The sequence below is a fragment of the Nicotiana attenuata genome, chromosome 1 (assembly GCF_001879085.1).
Source record: "Nicotiana attenuata strain UT chromosome 1, NIATTr2, whole genome shotgun sequence".
In the NCBI taxonomy this organism is placed as follows: Eukaryota; Viridiplantae; Streptophyta; class Magnoliopsida; order Solanales; family Solanaceae; genus Nicotiana; species Nicotiana attenuata.
The window spans coordinates 46,283,891-46,304,673 of NC_031989.1; the positions used below are offsets into that span (position 1 = coordinate 46,283,891).

General features: G+C 41.9%; 1 protein-coding gene across 6 annotated transcripts; it reads right to left on the reverse strand.

Moving 5' to 3' along the window:
* On the reverse strand, positions 1,093-16,788 carry LOC109225898. 6 transcript variants are annotated; one of them, XR_002068000.1, is made up of 7 exons: positions 16,732-16,788; positions 14,989-15,057; positions 14,745-14,847; positions 14,297-14,579; positions 13,880-13,974; positions 1,905-1,989; positions 1,093-1,385 (listed from the first exon to the last, which is right to left on the reverse strand). XR_002068000.1 is itself a non-coding variant. In XM_019390710.1 (4 exons), exons 2-4 carry the CDS (start codon positions 14,537-14,539, stop codon positions 1,361-1,363), a joined length of 321 nt encoding a protein of 106 aa, XP_019246255.1. In that variant the 5' UTR covers positions 14,540-14,579; positions 16,732-16,788; the 3' UTR covers positions 1,093-1,360. The 6 variants fall into 6 exon arrangements, 1 of the variants encoding a protein (XP_019246255.1); XR_002068001.1 differs by lacking the exon at positions 14,989-15,057; XR_002068003.1 differs by having other exon boundaries at positions 14,435-14,579; positions 14,745-15,057.

Sequence of the window (20,783 nt, forward strand, 5' to 3'; positions counted from 1 at the left end):
TGTTCTATATTTGACAAAGAAACAGAGCAAAACAGTATTTTTAAAAACTGCATAAAAGAGAGCTCTTACATTTCGTAAGTTACAGGATTGTCATTCATCTAAGCTTCTGCAGCCTTCATTGTTCTTGTGTCCTTTGTTCATTTTGTAGAAGGGGACAAACTAGGCTTTCAGTGTAGATTTCCGCCTCAAGACATGCATCAAAGTTAGTCACCTCTGGATAACTGATCGAGTTATCATCAGGACTGTATTTCATGAAAACTGATCCAAACACAAGCAAAATTTCACCTTTACTTGACATACAAAGGGGTGGAGAAAACATATACTTCCCAGGATCGTTAGGACATCTGATGGAATACATTTTTGTCCACGACTCTTTAACGTCACTATCCTTCATAACCCACACACTCTGCCCAAGTTCTCTGATATTAGCAAGCACGCAAGATCATCTCCNGTCATTCAAAAATAGTCAGCGTTTACCAAGTCAATAAAAAATAGCCACTATTTTGCTGCAGCAGAGACCGGTCCAGCATAATATACTGGAGTTTGGTGCACCTGTGTATGAACTCCAGCATATTATGCTGGACCAGTATACTTTGCTGGATCTAGTATAATATACTGGAGACTGGAGCACCGGTGCTCCAAACTCCAGTATATTATGCTGGACCGGTATACTTGTTGGAAATCTAGTATATTATGCTGGAGTTCTAGTGTACTTATGTTGGAACTCCATCATATTATGCTTGAGTTCCAGCATACTTATCTTGGAACTCCAGTATAATATGCTGGAGTTCAAGTATACTTATACTGGAGTTCAAGTATACTTATGCTGGAACTCCAGCATAATATGCTGGCGTATTTTCGGGGTTTTGAACAGTGTTTTCGCTCAGATTTATTTTTACATAAAAAGTGGCTAAATATCAATTACTTTTGAAACTGGGCTATTTTTGAACGACCAGTTGTAAATCTGGCTATTTTTGAATTTCACCCAAAAATAGTATAATTGAGGTCTTAGCCAAAATATATAAAAAAAGAAGAAGTGAAATACGTTGAGAAGGGACACTTAGGTTCAGCGGCGGCTATCACTGTTCGTGGTGAAGAAAGAATTTGGTATATATATATATATAAACACCAGATGGCCGGTGCCCGTGCTGTGCACGGGCCTATGCTCGACATCGTTTGCGCTCATTGTACAACTAAAAGATTACAAAAACAAAGGTTTAACATAGTATTTGTTTCCATCATTCAGCGGATTACAAAAACTAAATAGTTTGAAGTCGGATTACAAGTAAAAACTCCAAAGAGATTACAAAAACTAAATAGTTTCAAAGGTTGATGCAAGTCGAACCAGGTAACACTCAATCTAGAGAATGCCTTCCACTGCTTCTCTGAAACAGAGTTAATTAAGTCAATTAGCTATGTGGTGCAACCTGAAAAATGTATTTATTATAAAATTTTGGGCATCATTCAATAAATTGGAGGATAACTATTATATATTAATGTCAAAGGTAAAAACAAACAATAAGCATATTTTATTGACTATAAATATAGAAATATTAAAGCGAAAAATCAAACAAGTGAGTATCGCATTTATCATGGAAAGAGTAAAACAAAGCAGAACTTTCTTGATCATATTTATCTAAAAGCAACCTTTAAAATCTAGAGGGACAAGAAATTAGAAAACAACATAATGATGTTTACGCATAACATTAATAATCAAAGAATTGGAAATAAGAGAGATAAAGTGTAAGATTTTAAATTCGAAGGCTCTATGGTACTTACCAACCTAAGTTAACAGAATTTCTTTTTTTTTTTAAAAAGAAAATCTGGTTGCTAATCAATATTTTTAAGAAGAAAATATTGGAGATGTTGAACATTTTGAGAAACTTTTAGAGCTTCAATTGTACCTGTTACTCCAATGAAAATACCATAGGATCCTAGATACTGCTTCATCAAGAGTAGAGCAGAATATAGAAAATCATGTATTGTCATCTGCCAAAGAGGTTTAAAGCATGAGCTATCGACCAAACTAAATATTTAATGAATTTACTATTTTCAAGTTAAAGAAACCACTTTTTTATCTGAGAAAGTTCTGAATGTGGTTATCAATAGAATAAAGCTTGTCAAGGAAGTTCTAGACGTATAGACCTTGCTTCCTAGCAAGAAAAGATTTAAATTCTAATACCATATTCAAATACCATACATCTAGCTATAAAAATTAATAATGAAATCAAGCTAGATGCCTCTTTATTAGTTGAATCTTCAACGCATAAAGAAGCTATGAGACTATGATATTAGTATAACACATTAGCTGAAGAACCTCCAATATCTTGTGTCAGAAATTGACCTAGCAGAAATCCCAAACTGCTATCATACGACAACAAAACCTGACGCTGTATATATTTAGGGCAAATTAGTATCTTAAATATTCAAAATTTTTCCCAAGTAGTCCTTATAAGTTTGTAACGACCCAGCCGGTCGTTTCATGAGTTACAACCCCGTTTCTCCATTTCTGCTTCTTTATATGTTGTTCAGCTGTATTTCATCATATCGTGTTGGTTGTTCTGTGTTTGGAGTGGTCTTGGAGTAAAATGAGATACTTAGTCTCTAATTTAGGAGCTTAAGTTGGAAAAGTCCACCGGATGTTGACTTATGTATAGAAGGTCTCAGATGTGAATTCTAATGGTTCGGATAGCTTCGTTAGGTGATTTTGAGGAGCCATTTGAGGTCTGATTTTGATGATTTTGGTATGTATAGACTCGTGAGAGGATAAGGATTCTATTGTTGTGATTTTTATCGGATTCTAAGACGTGGGCCCGGTTATTGCGTTTGGCCAATTTCGGGAATTTTGATTTAATTTGATAATTTTTGCGTGGGTTTTGTTCCTGGCATGTATTGATGATATGATTCTGATTTCGGAAGGTTGTCGGAAAGATTTTTGAAGTTGAGAGATGGCAGATTTTTGCTGCTTCTGGTATTTTTGCATCTGCGGTTTGGGAACCGCAGATGTGGCTAAGGAAACCGCAGAAGCGGGTTTAGGGTGGTTCAGCAGCTTCCGTAGATGCGGTGGATTTTCCACAGAAGTGGAACCGCATCTGCGAGATCAAGACCGCAGATGCGGAAATTGGAGTCCTTAATGAAAGCCGCAGAAGCAGGACCGCAGATGCGGTCCCTCGACCGTAGAAGCGGAAATCACTGGTCTGAAATATGAAATTCGAGGGTTTAGTTTCAAAAAATAGAAAAATCAAATTGGAGCTCGGGAGAGGGCGATTTTGAGAGGGATTTGAAGAGGAGATCATTGGGTAACGTTTCTTTAATCCTTTCTAGTTATATTCCATCAATCTATAGTCAATTTTATCATTTAAATTCGGATTGGGGATCAAAAATTGAGAAAAATTGGAAGAAACTTCTTAGACTGAATTATTGAGTTTTGAGTGGGTGTTTGACCTCTGATTCGGGAGATTTTTGTATGGTTAGATTCGTGAGAGTGCGAGGGTTCTGAAAATGTGAAAATTTTCCGGTTTCGAGACGTTGGCCTAAGGGGTGTTTTGGTCATTTTACCTAAATTCGCGTCTTAGCTTTAAATTTAATAGTAGAATCAGTTGCTTGAGATGTTATTTACGATATGTAATTGAATTGAATAGATTTGGGCCATTTGGAGTCGGATACTCGTGGAAAAGATGTGGTTTCGAGTTGATTTTGGAGCCGGTTTGAGGTAAGTGGCTTGTCTAACCTTGTGTGGGGGACCTTTCCTCTTAGGATATGATATTTGGTAATTGAATGCCTTGTACGTGAGGTGACGAGCGCGTACTTGAGCTAATTGTTGAAAAATCCGGTTTTACTTTAAATATTTAGACTGAGTTTCTTTTTATCTGCTTTATTTTATTTGCAATTATAGACTGTGTTAGCCAGAAAAGCATGCTTAATTGTTCTAAATTGTCTATTTGTTCAAGTTGCCTTGTTTGCATTACGTGAAAGATGTTAGGCTAGAACTACCCGTTGCCTTGTATTTTTGAGCTTCATTTCTGTATATTCTTCGTGTTGTGACTGCGTATTTACATTGGGACTACGGATGTGGGATTCCGGTAGCTCCCCCCTTGTTTGTTTACTTTGGGACTACGGGTTAGATTCCCGGTAGATCCCCCTGCACATTTACTGGACTACAGGACAGTATCCTGGGAGATCCTCGTTGTTGGTATTGGTATTGAGCTGTTTTACTCTGTGTTGTCTTATTTTCTAAGTGTTAATTGTTGCCTTGTATAACCTGTCTTACTTCATAGCTGTACTCATTACTTCCGTTTATTTCATGCTGTTGCAAGATTTATTATTATGCTTATTCTCAGTAGGGCCCTAACCTTCCTCGCCACTACCCAACCGAGGTTAGGCTTGGCACTTACTGAGTACCGTTGTGGTGTACTCATGCCCCTTCTGCGCATGTTTTTCATGTGCAGATTCAGGTACTTCATCCCAGGCGTATCACTCTCGAGGCGGAGAGACCTAGCAGAGACTTCGAGGTACATCTGCCTCGTCCGCAGACCAGGAGTCTCTATCTTATTCTAGCTTTAGCAGTTAGCTTTTCCTTTCGTACTGTTGTTTTAGACATTCTGGTGTTAGAGCAGTGTATTACCTTCCGTTAGCTTGTGTTCCCGTGAGTTTCCGGGTTTTAGGATGATATTGTAGACTTCCGCATTATTGGGTTGTATATGCCGAGCGACATTTATATGCAGTTACCGTTCTAGTTTGTTTAGTTTAATTAATTATTTCCGCAAGTTATGTTATTTCGCATTGTTAGGCTTACCTAGTCGTAGGGACTAGGTGCCATCACGACATGTTCTCGGAGGGCGAACTGGGGTCGTGACAAGTTGGTATTAGAGCTCTAGGTTCATAGGAGTCACGGAACACAGGCCGGTTTACTAGAGTCTCGCTGATCGGTACGGAGACGTCTGTACTTATCTACGCGAGGCTATGTAACTGTTAGGAATATTCTCACCTCATTTGATTTCCTTGTCGTGTGATATTTTGACATCACAAATTCTAAACTTCTGTCTTCTATTCTCTCACAGATGGTGAGGACACGCGCTACTCGGGATGATCAGGCACCCGTGCCCCTTACTGCAGCCGTCAGAGGCCGGGGTCGGGGTAGAGGTCGAGGACGCGCACGTGGTGCAGCCGGAGCACCTGCGCGAGCTGCCGCCGAGGCACCACCAGTAGATCCATCTGGAGCCCAAGCACCTGGCACGCCTACTACTGCCACTACCATGAGTATGTACACCACCTTGGCTCAGGCTGGGTTGCTTCCCCTTGCTGCAACCACATCCCAGGCCGGGGAAGGAGCACAGACTCCCGCCGTCCGCACTCCTGAGTAGTGAGTGCATGTTGAGCAGGTCCCCAAGATTATTCCCGCACCGCCTGCAGTGCCAGTTCAGCCCGAGGACGGGTCAGCTGCTTCATAGGACGAGCAGCGGAGACTTGAGAGGTTCAAGAAGTATGATCCGCATTATTCAGTGGATTAGCATCAGACAATGCCTTGGGATTTCTAGAGGAGTGTCACCGTATTCTTCGCACTATGGGCATAGTAGAGTCTAGTGGGGTTTCCTTCACTGGCTTCCAGCTTCGGGGAGCCGCCTATGATTGGTGGCGCACTTATGAGATAGATAGTCCAGCCAAGGCTGCCACACTGACCTGGACCTAGTTCTTAGATATGTTCATGAGAGAGTTTGTTCCCCAGAGTCTGAGGGACGCATGGCGCGCAGAGTTTGAGCATTTGCGCCGGGCTGCTTTGACCGTTTCGGAGTATGCTATCCGCTATACCAGGTTGGCCAGGCATGCACCGGCCTTGGTTGCTACAGTTCGTGAGAGAGTTCGTAGGTTCATTGAGGGTCTTATCCCACCCATCAAATCTAGCATGGCTCGAGAGTTGGAGATGGACATTCCTTATCAGCAGGTAGTGAGCATTGCTAGGAGGATTGAGGGTATGCTCGCCAGGGAGCGAGGGGAGAGGGAGGCCAAGAGGTCTCGAGAGTCGGGTCACTACTCTGGTGCCCGTATCCAAGCAGCAGGTCATTATGGCAGAGGTTATGCAGGTCGCCCCGTTCATTCAGCTCTTCCAGCAGCTAGCAGTGCTCCAGCTCCGCCTATACCTCAGGAGCCTTACTATGCACCTCCAGTTTCTAGCGCGCCTCCTACGCGGGGTGCTTTCAGAGGTCAGTCCAGCAGACCTGACCCTAGTTAGTCACAGCCACCGCGTTCTCCCAGAGCTTGTTTCGAGTGTGGTGATACACGCCACATGGTTAGGGACTGCCCCAAACTTGGTAGGGGTGCATCTTCACAGACTGCTCAGCCATAGCGTGCTCCTCAGAGTTCTCAGGCCATGGTTACAGCTCCAACTGCCACCCCATCTACCCAGCCGGCTAGGGGCAGAGGTCGGGGAGGTAGAGGTCGCCCGCGAGAGAAAGGCCAGGCCAGATATTATGCTATTCCTGCTCGTACCGAGGTTGTTGCCTCCGACTCTGTGATTACAGGTATTATACTGGTTTGTCACAGAAAGGCATCGGTTCTATTCGATTCGGGCTCTACTTATTCTTATGTTTCTTCTTACTTTGCTCCATATTTGGGTGTGCCTCGGGATTTTTTGAGTGCCCCAATTTATGTTTCTACTCCTGTGGGGGATTCTCTTGTTGTGGACCGCGTTTATCAGTCATGTCTGGTTACTATTCGTGGTTTTGAGACCAGAGCGGATTTATTATTACTCGGTATGGTTGATTTTGATATTATCTTGGGCATGGACTGGTTGTCGCCCCATTTTGCTATTCTTGATTGTCACGCCAAGACTGTGACGCTGGCTATGCTAGGTATTCCGCGTGTTGAGTGGAGTGGTACTTTAAATCACACTCCCAGTAGAGTTATCTCTTTCCTTAAAGCTCAGCGTATGGTTGAGAAGGGGTGTGCCGCATATTTAGCTTATGTGAGAGATGTCAGTGCTGATAACCTTTCTGTTGATTCAGTCCCAGTGGTACGGGATTATCCCGATGTGTTTCCAGCTGACCTTCCGGGCATGCCGCCCAATAGAGACATTGATTTTGGCATTGATCTGTTGCCGGGCACTCAGCCCATTTCCATTCCTCCGTATCGTATGGCTCCTCCTGAGTTGAAGGATCAGTTGCAGGAATTGCTTGATAAGGGTTTTATTCGCCCCAGTGTTTCACCGTGGGGTGCTCCTGTCTTATTTGTGTAGAAAAAGGATGGTTCCATGCGTATGTGTAGTGATTATCGCTAGTTGAACAAGGTTACAATGAAGAACCGTTATCCTTTGCCTCACATTGATGATTTGTTTGACCAGCTTCAGGGCGCACAAGTGTTTTCTAAGATTGACTTGCGCTCAGGTTACCATCAGTTGAAGATTCGGGAGCCAGATATCCCGAAGACTGCCTTCAGGACTCGGTATGGTCATTACGAGTTCCTTGTTATGTCATTTGGGCTGACCAATACCCCAGCAGCTTTCATGCATTTGATGCACAGTGTGTTCAGGCCATATCTCGACTCGTTTGTTATTGTTTTTATTGATGATATTCTGGTGTATTCCCGGAGTCGAGAAGATCATGAGCAGCACCTAAGGACCGTGCTTCAGACCTTGAGAGAGAAGAAGTTATATGCAAAGTTCTCAAAATGTGAGTTTTGGTTGAGTATGTGGCATTCTTAGGCCACGTGGTTTCGAGTGAGGGCATTCGGGTGGATCCGAGGAAGATAGAGGACGTGCAGAATTGGCCCAGGCCGTCCTCAGCTACAGAGATTCGCAGTTTCCTTGGTTTGGCGGGCTACTACCGTCGTTTTGTGGAGGGATTTTCATCGATTGCGGCCCCTATGACTAAATTGACCCAGAAGGGTGCCCCATTTCAGTGGACAGAGGAGTGTGAGGCGAGCTTTCAGAAGCTCAAGACAGCTTTGACTACAGCCTTAATTTTGATATTGCCTACCGGTTCGGGGTCTTATACTGTTTATTGTGATGCCTCGAGAGTTGGCCTCGGAGCGGTGTTGATGCAGGACGGTAGGGTGATTGCCTACGCGTCCAGACAATTGAAGATACATGAGAAGAATTTCCCTGTCCACGACCTTGAGTTAGCTGCTATTGTTCATGCCTTGAAGATCTGGCGTCATTATTTGTACGATGTGCCTTGTGAGATCTATACTGACCACCTGAGTTTGCAGCACTTGTTCAAGCAAAAGGATCTAAATTTGCGCCAGAGGAGATGGTTAGAGTTGCTGAAGGACTATGATATTACTATTCCGTATCACCCGGGCAAGGCCAATGTGGTGGCGGATGCCTTGAGTCGCCGGGCGGAGAGTTTGGCATATATACCAGCTTCAGAGAGGCCTATGGCGATGGATGTTCAGGCCTTAGCCAGCCAGTTTGTGAGATTGGATCTTTCGGAGCCCAGTCAGGTTCTAGCTTGTGTGGTTTCCCGGTCTTCTTTATTTGATCGTATCAGGGAGCAGCAGTATGATGACCCTCATTTGCTTGTCCTTAAGGACAAGGTTCAGCATGGTGATGCCAGAGATATGACCATTGGAGATGACGGGGTATTGAGGATGCAGGGTCGAATTTGTGTGCCCAATGTTGATGAGCTTTGAGAGTTGATTTTAGCAGAGGCCCATAGTTTGCGGTATTCCATCCATCCGGGTGCCGCGAAGATGTATCAGGACTTGAGGCAGCACTATTGGTGGAGGCGGATGAAGAAAGATATAGTTGGATATGTGTCTAGATGCCTCAACTGCCAGCAGGTGAAGTATGAGCACCCGCGACCGGGTGGGTTGCTTCAGCAGATAGAGATTCCGGAGTGAAAATGGGAGCGCATCACCATGGACTTTGTATCGGGATTCCCACGGACTTTGAAGAAGTTCGATGCCATTTGGGTTATTGTGGATCGGCTGACCAAGTCCGCTCATTTCATTCCTGTGTGCACAACTTATTCATCGGAGCGGTTGGCGGAGATTTATATCCGGGAGATTGTCCGTCTGCATGGTATTCCAGTTTCTATTATTTCAGACAGAGGTACTCAGTTTACATCGCAGTTCTGGAGAGCTGTGTAGCAGGAGCTAGGTACTCGGGTGGAGTTGAGCACAACATTTCACCCCCAGACGGACGGACAGTCCGAGTGCACTATTCAGATAGAGGATATGCTCCGTGCGTGTGTGATTGAGTATGGAAGGTCTTGGGATCAGTTCTTGCCATTGGCGGAGTTTGCTTACAACAACAGTTATCAGTCCAGCATTCAGACGGCGCCGTATGAGGCTTTATATGGTAGGAGGTGTAGATCTCCGGTGGGTTGGTTTGAGCCGGGTGAGGCCAGGCTATTGGGCACAGAGTTGGTTCAAGACGCATTGGAGAAGGTTAAGATGATTCAGGATAGACTCCGTACAGCCCAGTCTAGATAGAAGAGCTACGCGGACAGGAAGGTTCGTGATGTTTCGTATATGGTTGGTGAGCGGGTTCTGCTTCGGGTTTCGCCTATGAAAGGCGTCATGAGGTTTGGGAAGAAAGGGAAGTTGAGTCCGAGGTTTATTGGCCCTTTTGAGATTTTGAGGCGAGTTGGGGAGGTTGTTTAGGAGCTTGCCTTACCTCCCAGTTTGGCCGGGGTTTATCTGGTATTTCATGTTTCGATGCTCCGGAGGTATCACGGTGACCCGTGGCACGTATTGGATTTCAGTTCAGTCCAGTTGGACAAGGATCTATCCTATGTTGAGGAGCCAGTGGCTGTATTGGACAGGCAGATCCGAAAGTTGAGGTCAAAGAACATTGCTTCAGTAAAGGTTCAGTGGCGGGGTCAGTCGGCCGAGGAGGCGACCTGGGAGACCGAGCAGGATATGCGCAACAGTTACCCTCATCTTTTCACTACTTCAGGTATGTATTTATGCTCGTTCGAGGACGAACGAATGTTTAAGTGGAGGAGGATGTGACGACCCGGCCGGTCGTCTTAAGAATTAACGCCCCGATCCCCTATTAACTGTTTTCCCCAAGTTTATTTCTGCTATTTTGATTTGCCGGGACGTTCGGTTTTGAGTTTCGAAGAGTTCTGGGACACTTAGTCCCTAAATGAGAGCTTAAGTGTTGGAAAGTTGCCCGTAGTCGGAATAGTGTGAACACGGCCTCGGAATGGAAATCCGATAGTTCCATTAGCTCTGTTAGGTGATTTCGGGGTTGGGAGCGTGTCCGGAATGTGTTTTGGAGGTCCGTAGCTGATTTAGGCTTGAAATGCCGAAGTTTGAATTTTTGAAGTTTCCGTTCTGATAGTGAGATTTTGATCCGAGGGTCGGAATGGAATTCCGAAAGTTGCAGTAGCTCCGTCATGTCATTTGGGATGTGTGTGCAAAATTTCAGGTCATTCGGACGTGTTTTAGTTAGGTTTTTGATGGAAAGCATTTTTTGTGAGAATTTGAAGTTCTTAGGCTTGAATCATTGATTAATTCGAGGTTCCCGGCGTTGTTTTAGGTGGTTTAAGGATTGTTACAAGTTTGAATAAGGTATTAGGTGTTATTAGTGCTTTTGGTTGAGGCCCCGGGGGCCTCGGGATGATTTCGGATGGTTGTCGGAAAGATATTTGAAGTTGAGAGATGGCAGATTTTTGCTGCTTTTGGTATTTTCGCATCTGCGGTTTGGGAACCGCAGATGTGGTACCGCAGATGCGGCTAAGGAAATCGCAGAAGCGGGTTTAGGGTGGTTCAGCAGCTTCCGCAGATGCGGTGGATTTTCCGCAGAAGCGGAACCGCATCTGCGAGATCAGGACCGCAGATGCGAAAATTGGAGTCCTTAATGAAAGCCGCAGAAGCGGCACATGTTCCGCAGAAGCGGGACCGCAGAGGTGGTCCCTTGACCGCAGAGGAGGAAATCACTGGACTGAAATATGAAATTCGAGGGTTTAGTTTGAAAAGTTAGAAAAATCAAATTGGAGCTCGGTTGAGGGCGATTTTGAGAGGGATTTGAAGAGGAGATCATTGGGTAACGTTTCTTTAATCCTTTCTAGCTATATTCCATCAATCTATAGTTAATTTTATCATTTAAATTCGGATTGGGGATCAAAAATTGGGAAAAATTGGAAGAAACTTCTTAGACCGAATTATTGAGTTTTGGGTGGGTGTATGACCTTCGATTTGGGAGATTTTTGTATGGTTAGACTCGTGAGAGTGCGAGGGTTCTGAAAATGTGAAAATTATCTGGTTCCGAGACGTTGGCCTGAGGGGCGTTTTGGTCATTTTACCTAAATTCGCGTCTTAGCTTTAAATTTAATAGTAGAATCAGTTGCTTAAGATGTTATTTACGATATGTAATTGAATTGAATATATTTGGGCCATTTGGAGTCGGATACTCGTGGCAAAGGTGTGGTTTCGAGTTGATTTTGGAGCCGGTTTGAGGTAAGTGGCTTGTCTAACCTTGTGTGGGGGACCTTTCCCCTTAGGATATGATATTTGGTAATTGAATGCCTTGTACGTGAGGTGACGAGCGCGTACTTGAGCTAATTGTTGAAAAATTCGGTTTTACTTTAAATATTTAGATTGAGTTTCTTTCTTATCCGCTTTATTTTATTTGCAATTATAGACTGTGTTAGCCAGAAAAACATGCTTAGTTGTTCTAAATTGTCTATTTGTTCAAGTTGCCTTGTTTGCACTACGTGAAGCATGTTAGGCTAGAACTATCTGTTGCCTTGTATTTTTGAGCTTCATTTTTGAATATTCTTCGTGTTGTGACCGCGTATTTACATTAGGACTACGGATGTGGGATTCCGGTAGCTCCCCCCTTGTTTGTTTACTTTGGGACTACGGGTTAGATTCCCGGTAGATCCCCCTGCACATTTACTTCGGAACTGCGGGTTAGATTCCCGATAGATTCCCCTGGACCTTGATAATTGGACTACGGGACGGTATCCCGGGAGATCCTTCAGCTATACTCATATGATGGACTACGGGACGGTATCCCCGGAGCTCCTTGGACAGTTGATGAAATGGACTACAGGATAGTATCCTGGGAGATCCTCGTTGTTGGTATTAGTATTGAGCTGTTTTACTCTGTGTTGTCTTATTCTCTGAGTGTTAATTGTTGCCTTGTATAACCGTTCTTACTTCATAGCTGTACTCATTACTTCCGTTTATTTCATGCTGTTGCAAGATTTATTATTATGCTTATTCTCAGTAGGGCCCTGACCTTTCTCGCCACTACCCAACCGAGGTTAGGCTTGGCACTTACTAAGTACCGCTGTGGTGTACTTATGCCCCTTCTGTGCATGTTTTTTATGTGCAGATCCAGGTACTTCATCCCAGGCGTATCACTCTCGAGGCGGAGAGACCTAGCAGAGACTTCGAGGTACATCTGCCTCGTCCGCGGACCAGGAGTCTCTATGTTATTCTAGCTTTAGCAGTTAGCTTTTCCTTTCGTACTGTTGTTTTAGACATTCTGGTGTTAGAGCAGTGTATTACCTTCCGTTAGCTTGTGTTCCCGTGAGTTTCCGGATTTTGGGGTGATATTGTAGACTTCCGCATTATTGGGTTGTATATGCCGAACGGCATTTCTATGCAGTTACCCTTCTAGTTTGTTTAGTTTAATTAATTGTTTTCGCAAGTTATGTTATTTCCGCATTGTTAGGCTTACCTAGTCGTAGGGATTAGGTGCCATCACGACATGTTCTCGGAGGGCGAACTGGGGTCGTGACAATGGAAGTGTTTTGGGCTGAGTTCCCTGAGTTTGCACTGAGATGCCCGAGTGGCTTGTGAGACTGATGAGCGAGCGGGGCCGAGGGCCGGATTGTAAGGATAGTTATGGATCGGGCTGCACGCCGCAGCATTATATATATATATATATATATATATATACATATATATATATATATGTAGATCGGGCTGCACGCCGCAGCGATATAGCGCTTGGGCTGTAGGAGCCCCTCCGGAGTCTGCACACCCCCAGTGAGCGCCGTTGACTATATATTTATGGATCGGGCTGCACGCCGCAGCGGTTATTATAAGAGATCTATTGAGCATGAGTGCGGAGTATGAGTGTTGATTGATGAGAGTTGAGTCACGAGTGACTGAGAGGCTTGCCCGAGGGGCAATATATATGAGGGATACTTTGCCCGAAGGGCTTGTTTTATGAAAATACTGTTTTCACTCTTCTTTATACTGACCCTCTATTGAAAATGTTGAGTAAATGTTTTAACGACTTTCTTTGAAGCTGGAGTTTTTACTGGATGCTCAGAATTAAATTACTGATTTGATCTTGTTATTCCCACTGAGGTTTTTATGTTATGATATGTATATGATTTTAAATGCTCGTCATTGCACTCAGCCTTTATTTATAATTGTTACTTACTCAGTTGGCGTACTCACGTTACTCGATGCACCTTGTGTGCATATCCAGGTGCCAGAGCATCCGAGTGAGAGTTGTTTCTCTCGTTCAGAGCATTTCCGGAGTTAGCAAGGTAGCTGCATGGAATCCGCCGCCCTGCCTTTCTTCTTCCTATCTTTTACTATTTATTTTTATCAGACTCATCTTGTATTGAGTAGTCAGTTTCAGATTGTATTTTAGTGGCTCATGACTAGTGACACTGGGATCAGGCAGTGTTTGATGTCTTGCATATTTGTTTCCGCTTGTTTTGAAATGTTTAAACAAAAGATTTGTGATAATATCTCATTAGTAAATGAATTAAGAAAAAGACCCTTTTATGTTTTAAATGTTGAATCGGCTGGCCTAGTATTGCGATAGGCGTCATTACGATCGGGATGGTTTGGGATCGTGACAAAGTTTCAGCATATAAGGAGAAATATTACCATCAGCAGCCTTAGAGTACTAACTTAACCACCACTGACTAATAAATATGTCAGTCGTAGGATAAAATAATACCTCATGACCTTCATGGTGAGATAAGCTACAAACCGTCCTTACCCCAGCATTGATGCACTCCTTCCCTTCCACATCACCAATACCATATTAGTCTCCTGCCAAAATAATTTATGCGAAGGAATCATCTGTTAGATGCAATAGTAAATTAGAAATTTAAATTGAATACAGTTAACTTGATTAACTCTTAGAGTAACTATTTTGTAATAGACTACAATTCATATGCTATTGATAGGTAAATATTTATAGCAACACAAGGGGTTCAACCTATACACACATTCAGCCCCGCCAAAAGGTAAAAAAAAACCTTGTAACACCTCAGCAAAATCCTACTTAAACTTGAAATCCAATAAGAGAAAGTTTCTAATCGAAGAAGTGTGCAAATGTAGCAGTTCATTCAATAGCTAGCAGGACATTTACCACATTACAGGCGGTCTTCCAGAGTTGAAATCTGAAGATGATGACTGGTGCTACGCTACTCAAACAGTCATACGATACAAACTCCAAAAATGTTAATCTAGCTAGAAACATCCTCGCTACAAGATCCTTCCATCTTACCACAAAGTTTCCATCCGCGCCCGCTCTAGCACGGTGCATCTTGTCCAGTATTTTGTAGTATCCAATTAAAGTGATAGTGATGCCCCAACTGTCATCTTTTTGCATGTTACTTCACCATTTTTAGCCCCACTTCTGCATTTAGAATCTGCCAGAAAATAATAGCTATGACTAAATAATGATCATGTATAGGAAGCCAAAAACCTTAATAGTTGTGACCAAACAATGATCAAGTATAGGAAGATAGAGATTTAGTGATAAAATAATAAGACGACACAGATCATCAAATAGTGATGAGAGCGATATTACTCACACATTATCATGGAGGAATGATCCCTAATCTGCTCATTGATTTTATATTAGATGAGGGGCGGTACGATAATTGTTCGTTCTCCAGTTTATGAGCCGATAAAGGTCTGTCAGGAAAAATATTAGACTCAAAACCCCAATTTCATATCAGTTGTCTATTCAAGTAAGATAAAGATAAATAGTTTCTCTTATTTAAGAGAAGTCAAGGAAGAACGATACGCAAGTTAAGAGTCAAGCAGAAACATAACATTATTTGGCTAGCCTCATATAGAAAAGTCTATGTCAACTTCACGTCCCCCATGGAAAGAAAAAGAAGCCTGAAGTAGGAAATTTATGAAACAAAATTCAGTAAATAAGAAAGAGTCCTTCTCAACCGAAAATAAATTAAATTGCAATAAGGAAAATCCTTTTTCAGCATTTAGATTGTAATAGTGTCACCAGTGACATAGAGACAAGGAAAGGTTTATTAGAACATACAAAGTTTAGCTGGATAAATCAAAAGCTAACAGAGACATAATAACATTAGTGTATATATCTCGAATCATAAACTTCAAAGTCACATTACATGTGGTTTACTGTGTATATACAAAATCTTGTTACTTCGATCTACCTATAACATAGTGTGTAGCGATAAGATCATTATCTACAGAGGTGGACAAGCTTAAGCCATTCTACAGCAAGCTACAGAAGGAGAAAGGTGAGAAAATATATCTTAATAGGTCAATATAAGTTCTAAGCTTAACAACTTCGCCTTTTCAACTTCAGTTTTAGAATCAGGAAGTAAGGTAATCACTTCAGTCACTATAATTCTGTAACATCTAAAATAAAACAACAGCCTATTGGGTTCATAAATCTTCACCATAATATTGTTCGGAAGCTTTCTCCTATCAGGGGATAGATGTCCTATCTCAGGTATTAAATTGCAAGTAATTCAATAAGCCTTCCTCAAATCTATTGAAAGGAGCACTACTCAAAGTCTGCTCTACATCAATATTATCATTAAACAGTACGAAGTTTAGGTCTTTTAAAAAATATAAGGAACCTAAGAGTTTCAAAATGCATTAGATGACTCTAACTTCTATCAACATACTTTGTCGTGCAAACTATTGATTTAGCCTACAAAATATGATACTCACATCTAATTCTAGTGCTAGTAAATTCAGAGATCGTTTTTTGACAGTAAAAGGGGAAAGACGCTATTGCTCGCAACTGGGTCTTGAGTGTCGGTCTAACAAAAAAGTAAACTCTAGTTGCTTCTCTTGTCCGATCGAAAACTAGGTTTAGTATCAAGGTGATTCTTTTTCTGTTCCTATACATATGGGTCTGTGCAACATTTCTACGATATCGCCTTTGGCTTTGTACTCAAACTGAATCTTTGGCTGCTTTGCATAGCATTCTCATTATAATGTTGAATCTGATTCATTAGAAGGAAATACAAAAATTGCTGAATACGCAGCAAATCAAACCAACAACCAGCAAGAAAATGGTATTAGAAACTGAAGCCAAGTACAAAATTAATGATAGGATCACAATTGAAGAAAACTAAAAACAAGAAAAAACAAAAAATAAATACAAAAGAAATCATACTTGCTGAATTATGTATCAACAAGATAACACATGCAACACTAAAGAACAGCTTTTGAACTGGATTGGAACACATGAGGCACAAATATATCCCAATTAAGTACTGAATAATTCACTTAGGCTCCCCTTGCTAATACAATGAGAAGTTGATGAGAACCTGTTATGCATGTTTGTAAAACGGAGGGAAACACAATGGAATAATAGAACTATTTTCTTCGTATTCTTCCATTTCTCTACTACTTAGCATCAAGAAAATTGAAACAGTCACAAGAAAATTCCTAAAAAATACCAAAAAGCAGATAATAAGTACATACAGGAGTAATAAGACAAAAATAAAAGGACTAAGAACACAAAAGATTTAGAACAAAAAATGAGCAAAAAGGAAAGTACGAAGAAGAAGAACTCACAGGAAGAGAGAGAGAGAACGCAGAAAAGAGAAAGCATACGGATCCAGAAATAGAGAGTGAGACAGAAATTGGAGAAAGGAAAATAACAAAAAAGAAACCAATGAAATCAAATTAAGTGGTCTGCCAAAATGCACACGTGCACATGATTTGAAAGCTAAATGAGTCAGTTCATCAGAATTACCAAGTCACCCCTAAGAAAATAGGGTCATCCAAGGGACTTTCACTTATTATATGGTTAATATGATTCAATTGATATATATATATATATATATATATATAGAAATGGTTAGGGGAAGATACAATGAATTGACAATGATTAAATAATTAGTGAAGTTAGGCTAAAAGTTTGGATTTGAAGAACGCTTAAGCTGACATGGAAAAATTCTTGTATGCTACAAGTCGTTTCTGCTTCTTTAATTAGGAGAGAATGCCTGATAATCGGAGTAGTGATTATAATGATTAGCCATAGAGTAATCATATGGTAATGGTTATGTATATTAAGGAGTTGAATTAAATATAAATTTATGTGTACAATGTTAGAAAAAGAATACACGGTACCGATTTTAATTTTTGCTATTACACAGTTTCACAGTTTTATTGTCTTCAATTTAGAATAATGATTACCTAATGATTATATAATGGTTGATAGTAATAATGAGCTACTGATTAGTGGATTAAAATCTTTCCATGAAAACTATTGTTGATGCAATATATATTAACTGAGAAGATACTGGAAAGAAACTTGATATTTTACTCTTTATTTGAAAGACAAAGTGATTATCTAATGAGTGGGTAACAATAAGAAAGGCATATGATTGTGTAATGGTGATGACATGTGAAATCTATATAAATATATAAAAGAGGGACAAGAGGTGCTGACATGGCACCTCTCTAAATTACAATTTATCTCTTCTGTAACGACCCGGCCGGTCGTTTCATGAGTTATAGTCCCGTTTTCTCTATTTCTGCTTCTTTATGTGTTCTTTAGCTGTATTTCATCGTAATGTTTTGGTTGGTTCAGGTTCGGAGTAGTTTTGGAGTGAATTGAGACACTTAGTCTCTTTTGAGTAGGCTTAAGTTTGAAAAGTCAACCGGATGTTGAATTATGTGTAGATGATCTCGGATGTGAATTCTGATGGTTCGGTTAGCTCCATTAGGTGATTTTGGACTTGGGAGCGTGTCCGGATTGTGATTTGGAGGCCCGCAGTAGATTTAGGCTTGAATTGGCGAAATTAAAAATTTGGCGTTTCTCGGTCGGCAGTGGAAATTTTGATATCCGGATCGGAATGAAATTCTGAAAATTGAAGTAGGTCTGTAGTGTCATTTGTGACATATGTGCAACTTTCAGGTCATTCGGAGGTGATTTGGTAGGTTTCGACATCGTTTGCGGAATTCGGAAGTTTAGAGGTTCTTAGGCTTGAATCCGAGGGTGATTTGGTGTTCGAACGTTGTTTTGAGTGTTCCTGATGTTTGAATAAGTTTGAATGGTGATATGTGACTTGTTGGTGTTTTTGGTTGAGGCCCCGAAGGCCTCGGGATGAATTTGGATGGTTGACGGAAGAGTACGAATTGAGTTGGTGCAGCTGAGATTTTGCTGCTTCTGTTATTTCCGCACCTGCAGATTGGAGACCGCAGGTGAGAGGTCGCAGATGCGAAAGGGAGATCGCAGATGCGGAGTTGGGCCATCAGGAGAAGAACTGCAGATGCGGTGAGTTGGACGCATCTGCGGGATCGCAAGTGCGGTGCTTAGGGCGCAAATGCGGTCCTGGGCGTTTAACTGGAGACCGCAGGTGCGGTTAATTGGACCGCAGAAGCGGTTGTGCATGCGCGAGTTAAGGACCGCAGATGCGGAAATTGCTAGGCAGAATGTATAAAAGGTTTCCTTCGCGAATTTTTGCCTATTTCCTCCATTTTTGAAGAGGAGATTGGAGCTTTTGGGGAGTTTTGAAGAGGGAATCAAGGGGTTCTTCATTGTGGTAAGTCTCTTGAGACTAACACTCGTGATTATGGTGATTTTTAGTTGTTTAAGCATGAAATTTGTAGAAATTAGGGATGAAATTGAAGGGATTTGGGCTTGGAATTGGAGAGTTTAAATTGAGGATTTGAGGGACCATTTGAGGTCGGATTTTGATGATTTTGGTATGTATAGACTCGAGAGTGAAAGGAGTTTCTAGTTTTGTGATTTTTGTCGGATCCCAAAGACGTAGGCCCGGGGGCCGGGTTTGGGTGAATTTCGGGATTTTGGTATAAATTTGATAATTTTTCGTATGGAATTGGTTCATTGGCCTATATGGATTGCATTTTATTGCTTTTGGTCAGACTCGGGACGTTCGGATGCCGATTCTAGAGGCAAAGGCGTCGCGGTGTAGGGATTTGACCGGTTCGAGGTAAGTAATGATTGTAAATCTTGTCCTGAGGGTATGAAGCCCCGGATTACACATCATTTCACTATTTTGAGGTGGCGCACATGTTAGATGACGAGCGTGTGGGCGTGCATCATTGGGGATTGTGATTTGGTCCGTCCCGTGGCAACTATTAAGTTGCGTATTTGACTGAAAACTATTTGATACTTATGTGCTTTAGAAAGAATTTTTATAATTTGGGCTGAATGCCATATTTGGGCCTCGTGCCAAGTTGTTTGGACCCTTAGGGGCATTTTACTATTATTTCCTCACTGTTTTGACTTAAGATCTGTACTCAGTCATACTATATTTACCGATTTCATACCTCGGTCTTTATTACTCCGTTTGATGCATAAAATGATAATTTGGGCTGAGCATCCTGTTTTACTGATAGCCCGAGTGGCTTGCGAGGTTTCTGACTGAGTGATGCCGAGGACCTGTCTTATGATGATATTATGGGATCGGGCTACACGCCGCAGCGTGTTATTACTGATTTGTGATTATGAGAGGCCAATGGCCTGATTTATTATGCCACGAGGTGGCTTGTTATAGCGCTTGGGCTGTAGTAGCCCCTCCGGAGTCTGCACACCCCCAGTGAGCACGAGTACCTTGTGTGAGTGATATGATGTTATGATCGAGGGGCTGTTATTGATTCATGTTGTGCCCGAGGGGCTGTTATTGATTCATGTTGTGCCTGAGGGGCTGTTACGAGTGACTGTGAGGTTTGCCCGAAGGGCTGGTTCTGAGTGTTGTTATGCCCGAGGGGTAGTTTATGATTCATGTTGCCCGAGGGGCTATTACGATTCTATCATTTTTACTCTAAATTGCATTGAGCTTCTGTTGAAACTGTTGAAAAGCATCTTCAAATGATTTTTCTGAAAAATTGGGTTTTTAAGCGAGAGGATTTGACTCATATATTGATTTGAAAGCACGTTGAACTTACTAAGTTTTGTGATGTGGATTTTTTGTGTTTTCGTACTGCTCAGTCTTTATTTACCTTTATTACTTACTGAGTTGTCGTACTCACATTACTCCCCGCACCTTGTGTGCAGATCCAGGGGCTGCTGGACGTGCTAGCGAGCGTTGTTTCGGAGTTGGCAAGGTAGCTGCATGGAGATTGCAGCCTTGCTCTTCTCCCTCCTATCTCCCTATAATTATTAGTAGTTGATTTCGATCCAGACTATTTTAGTCTTGTCATATTTCGGTACAGTTGTAGTATTTGCTCATGACTTAGTGACATCGAGGTCGGGCTTTATTTTTCGCGTTTTGGTTCTTGACTTTATATTTTCTTATGAGGATTTCAGTATGAGAAAGGTTGTTTATTTAAATCTTAATGAAATGTTAAACTATTTTTGGAATGTGTCGACTGGCCTAGTTCCAGGATAGGCGCCATCACGATCGGGTTGGTTTCGGGTCGTGACATCTTCTCTCATTTTTTGACTGTTTTCCTGAATTTCTCCTTATTTTCCTTTTTTCGTTTGTTACTAGATGAGAATTGCCCGTGCAGAGCACGGGCCCAACATTGTAGATTTAAACCGACTATCATGCTCTAATGATGCTTTGGAAAATTCATTTGGGAATCCAGCTGGAATGGTCAAAGAAGCCGTAGGAAGTAACCAATATTTTATTACCCAACATGAAAGGACTAAT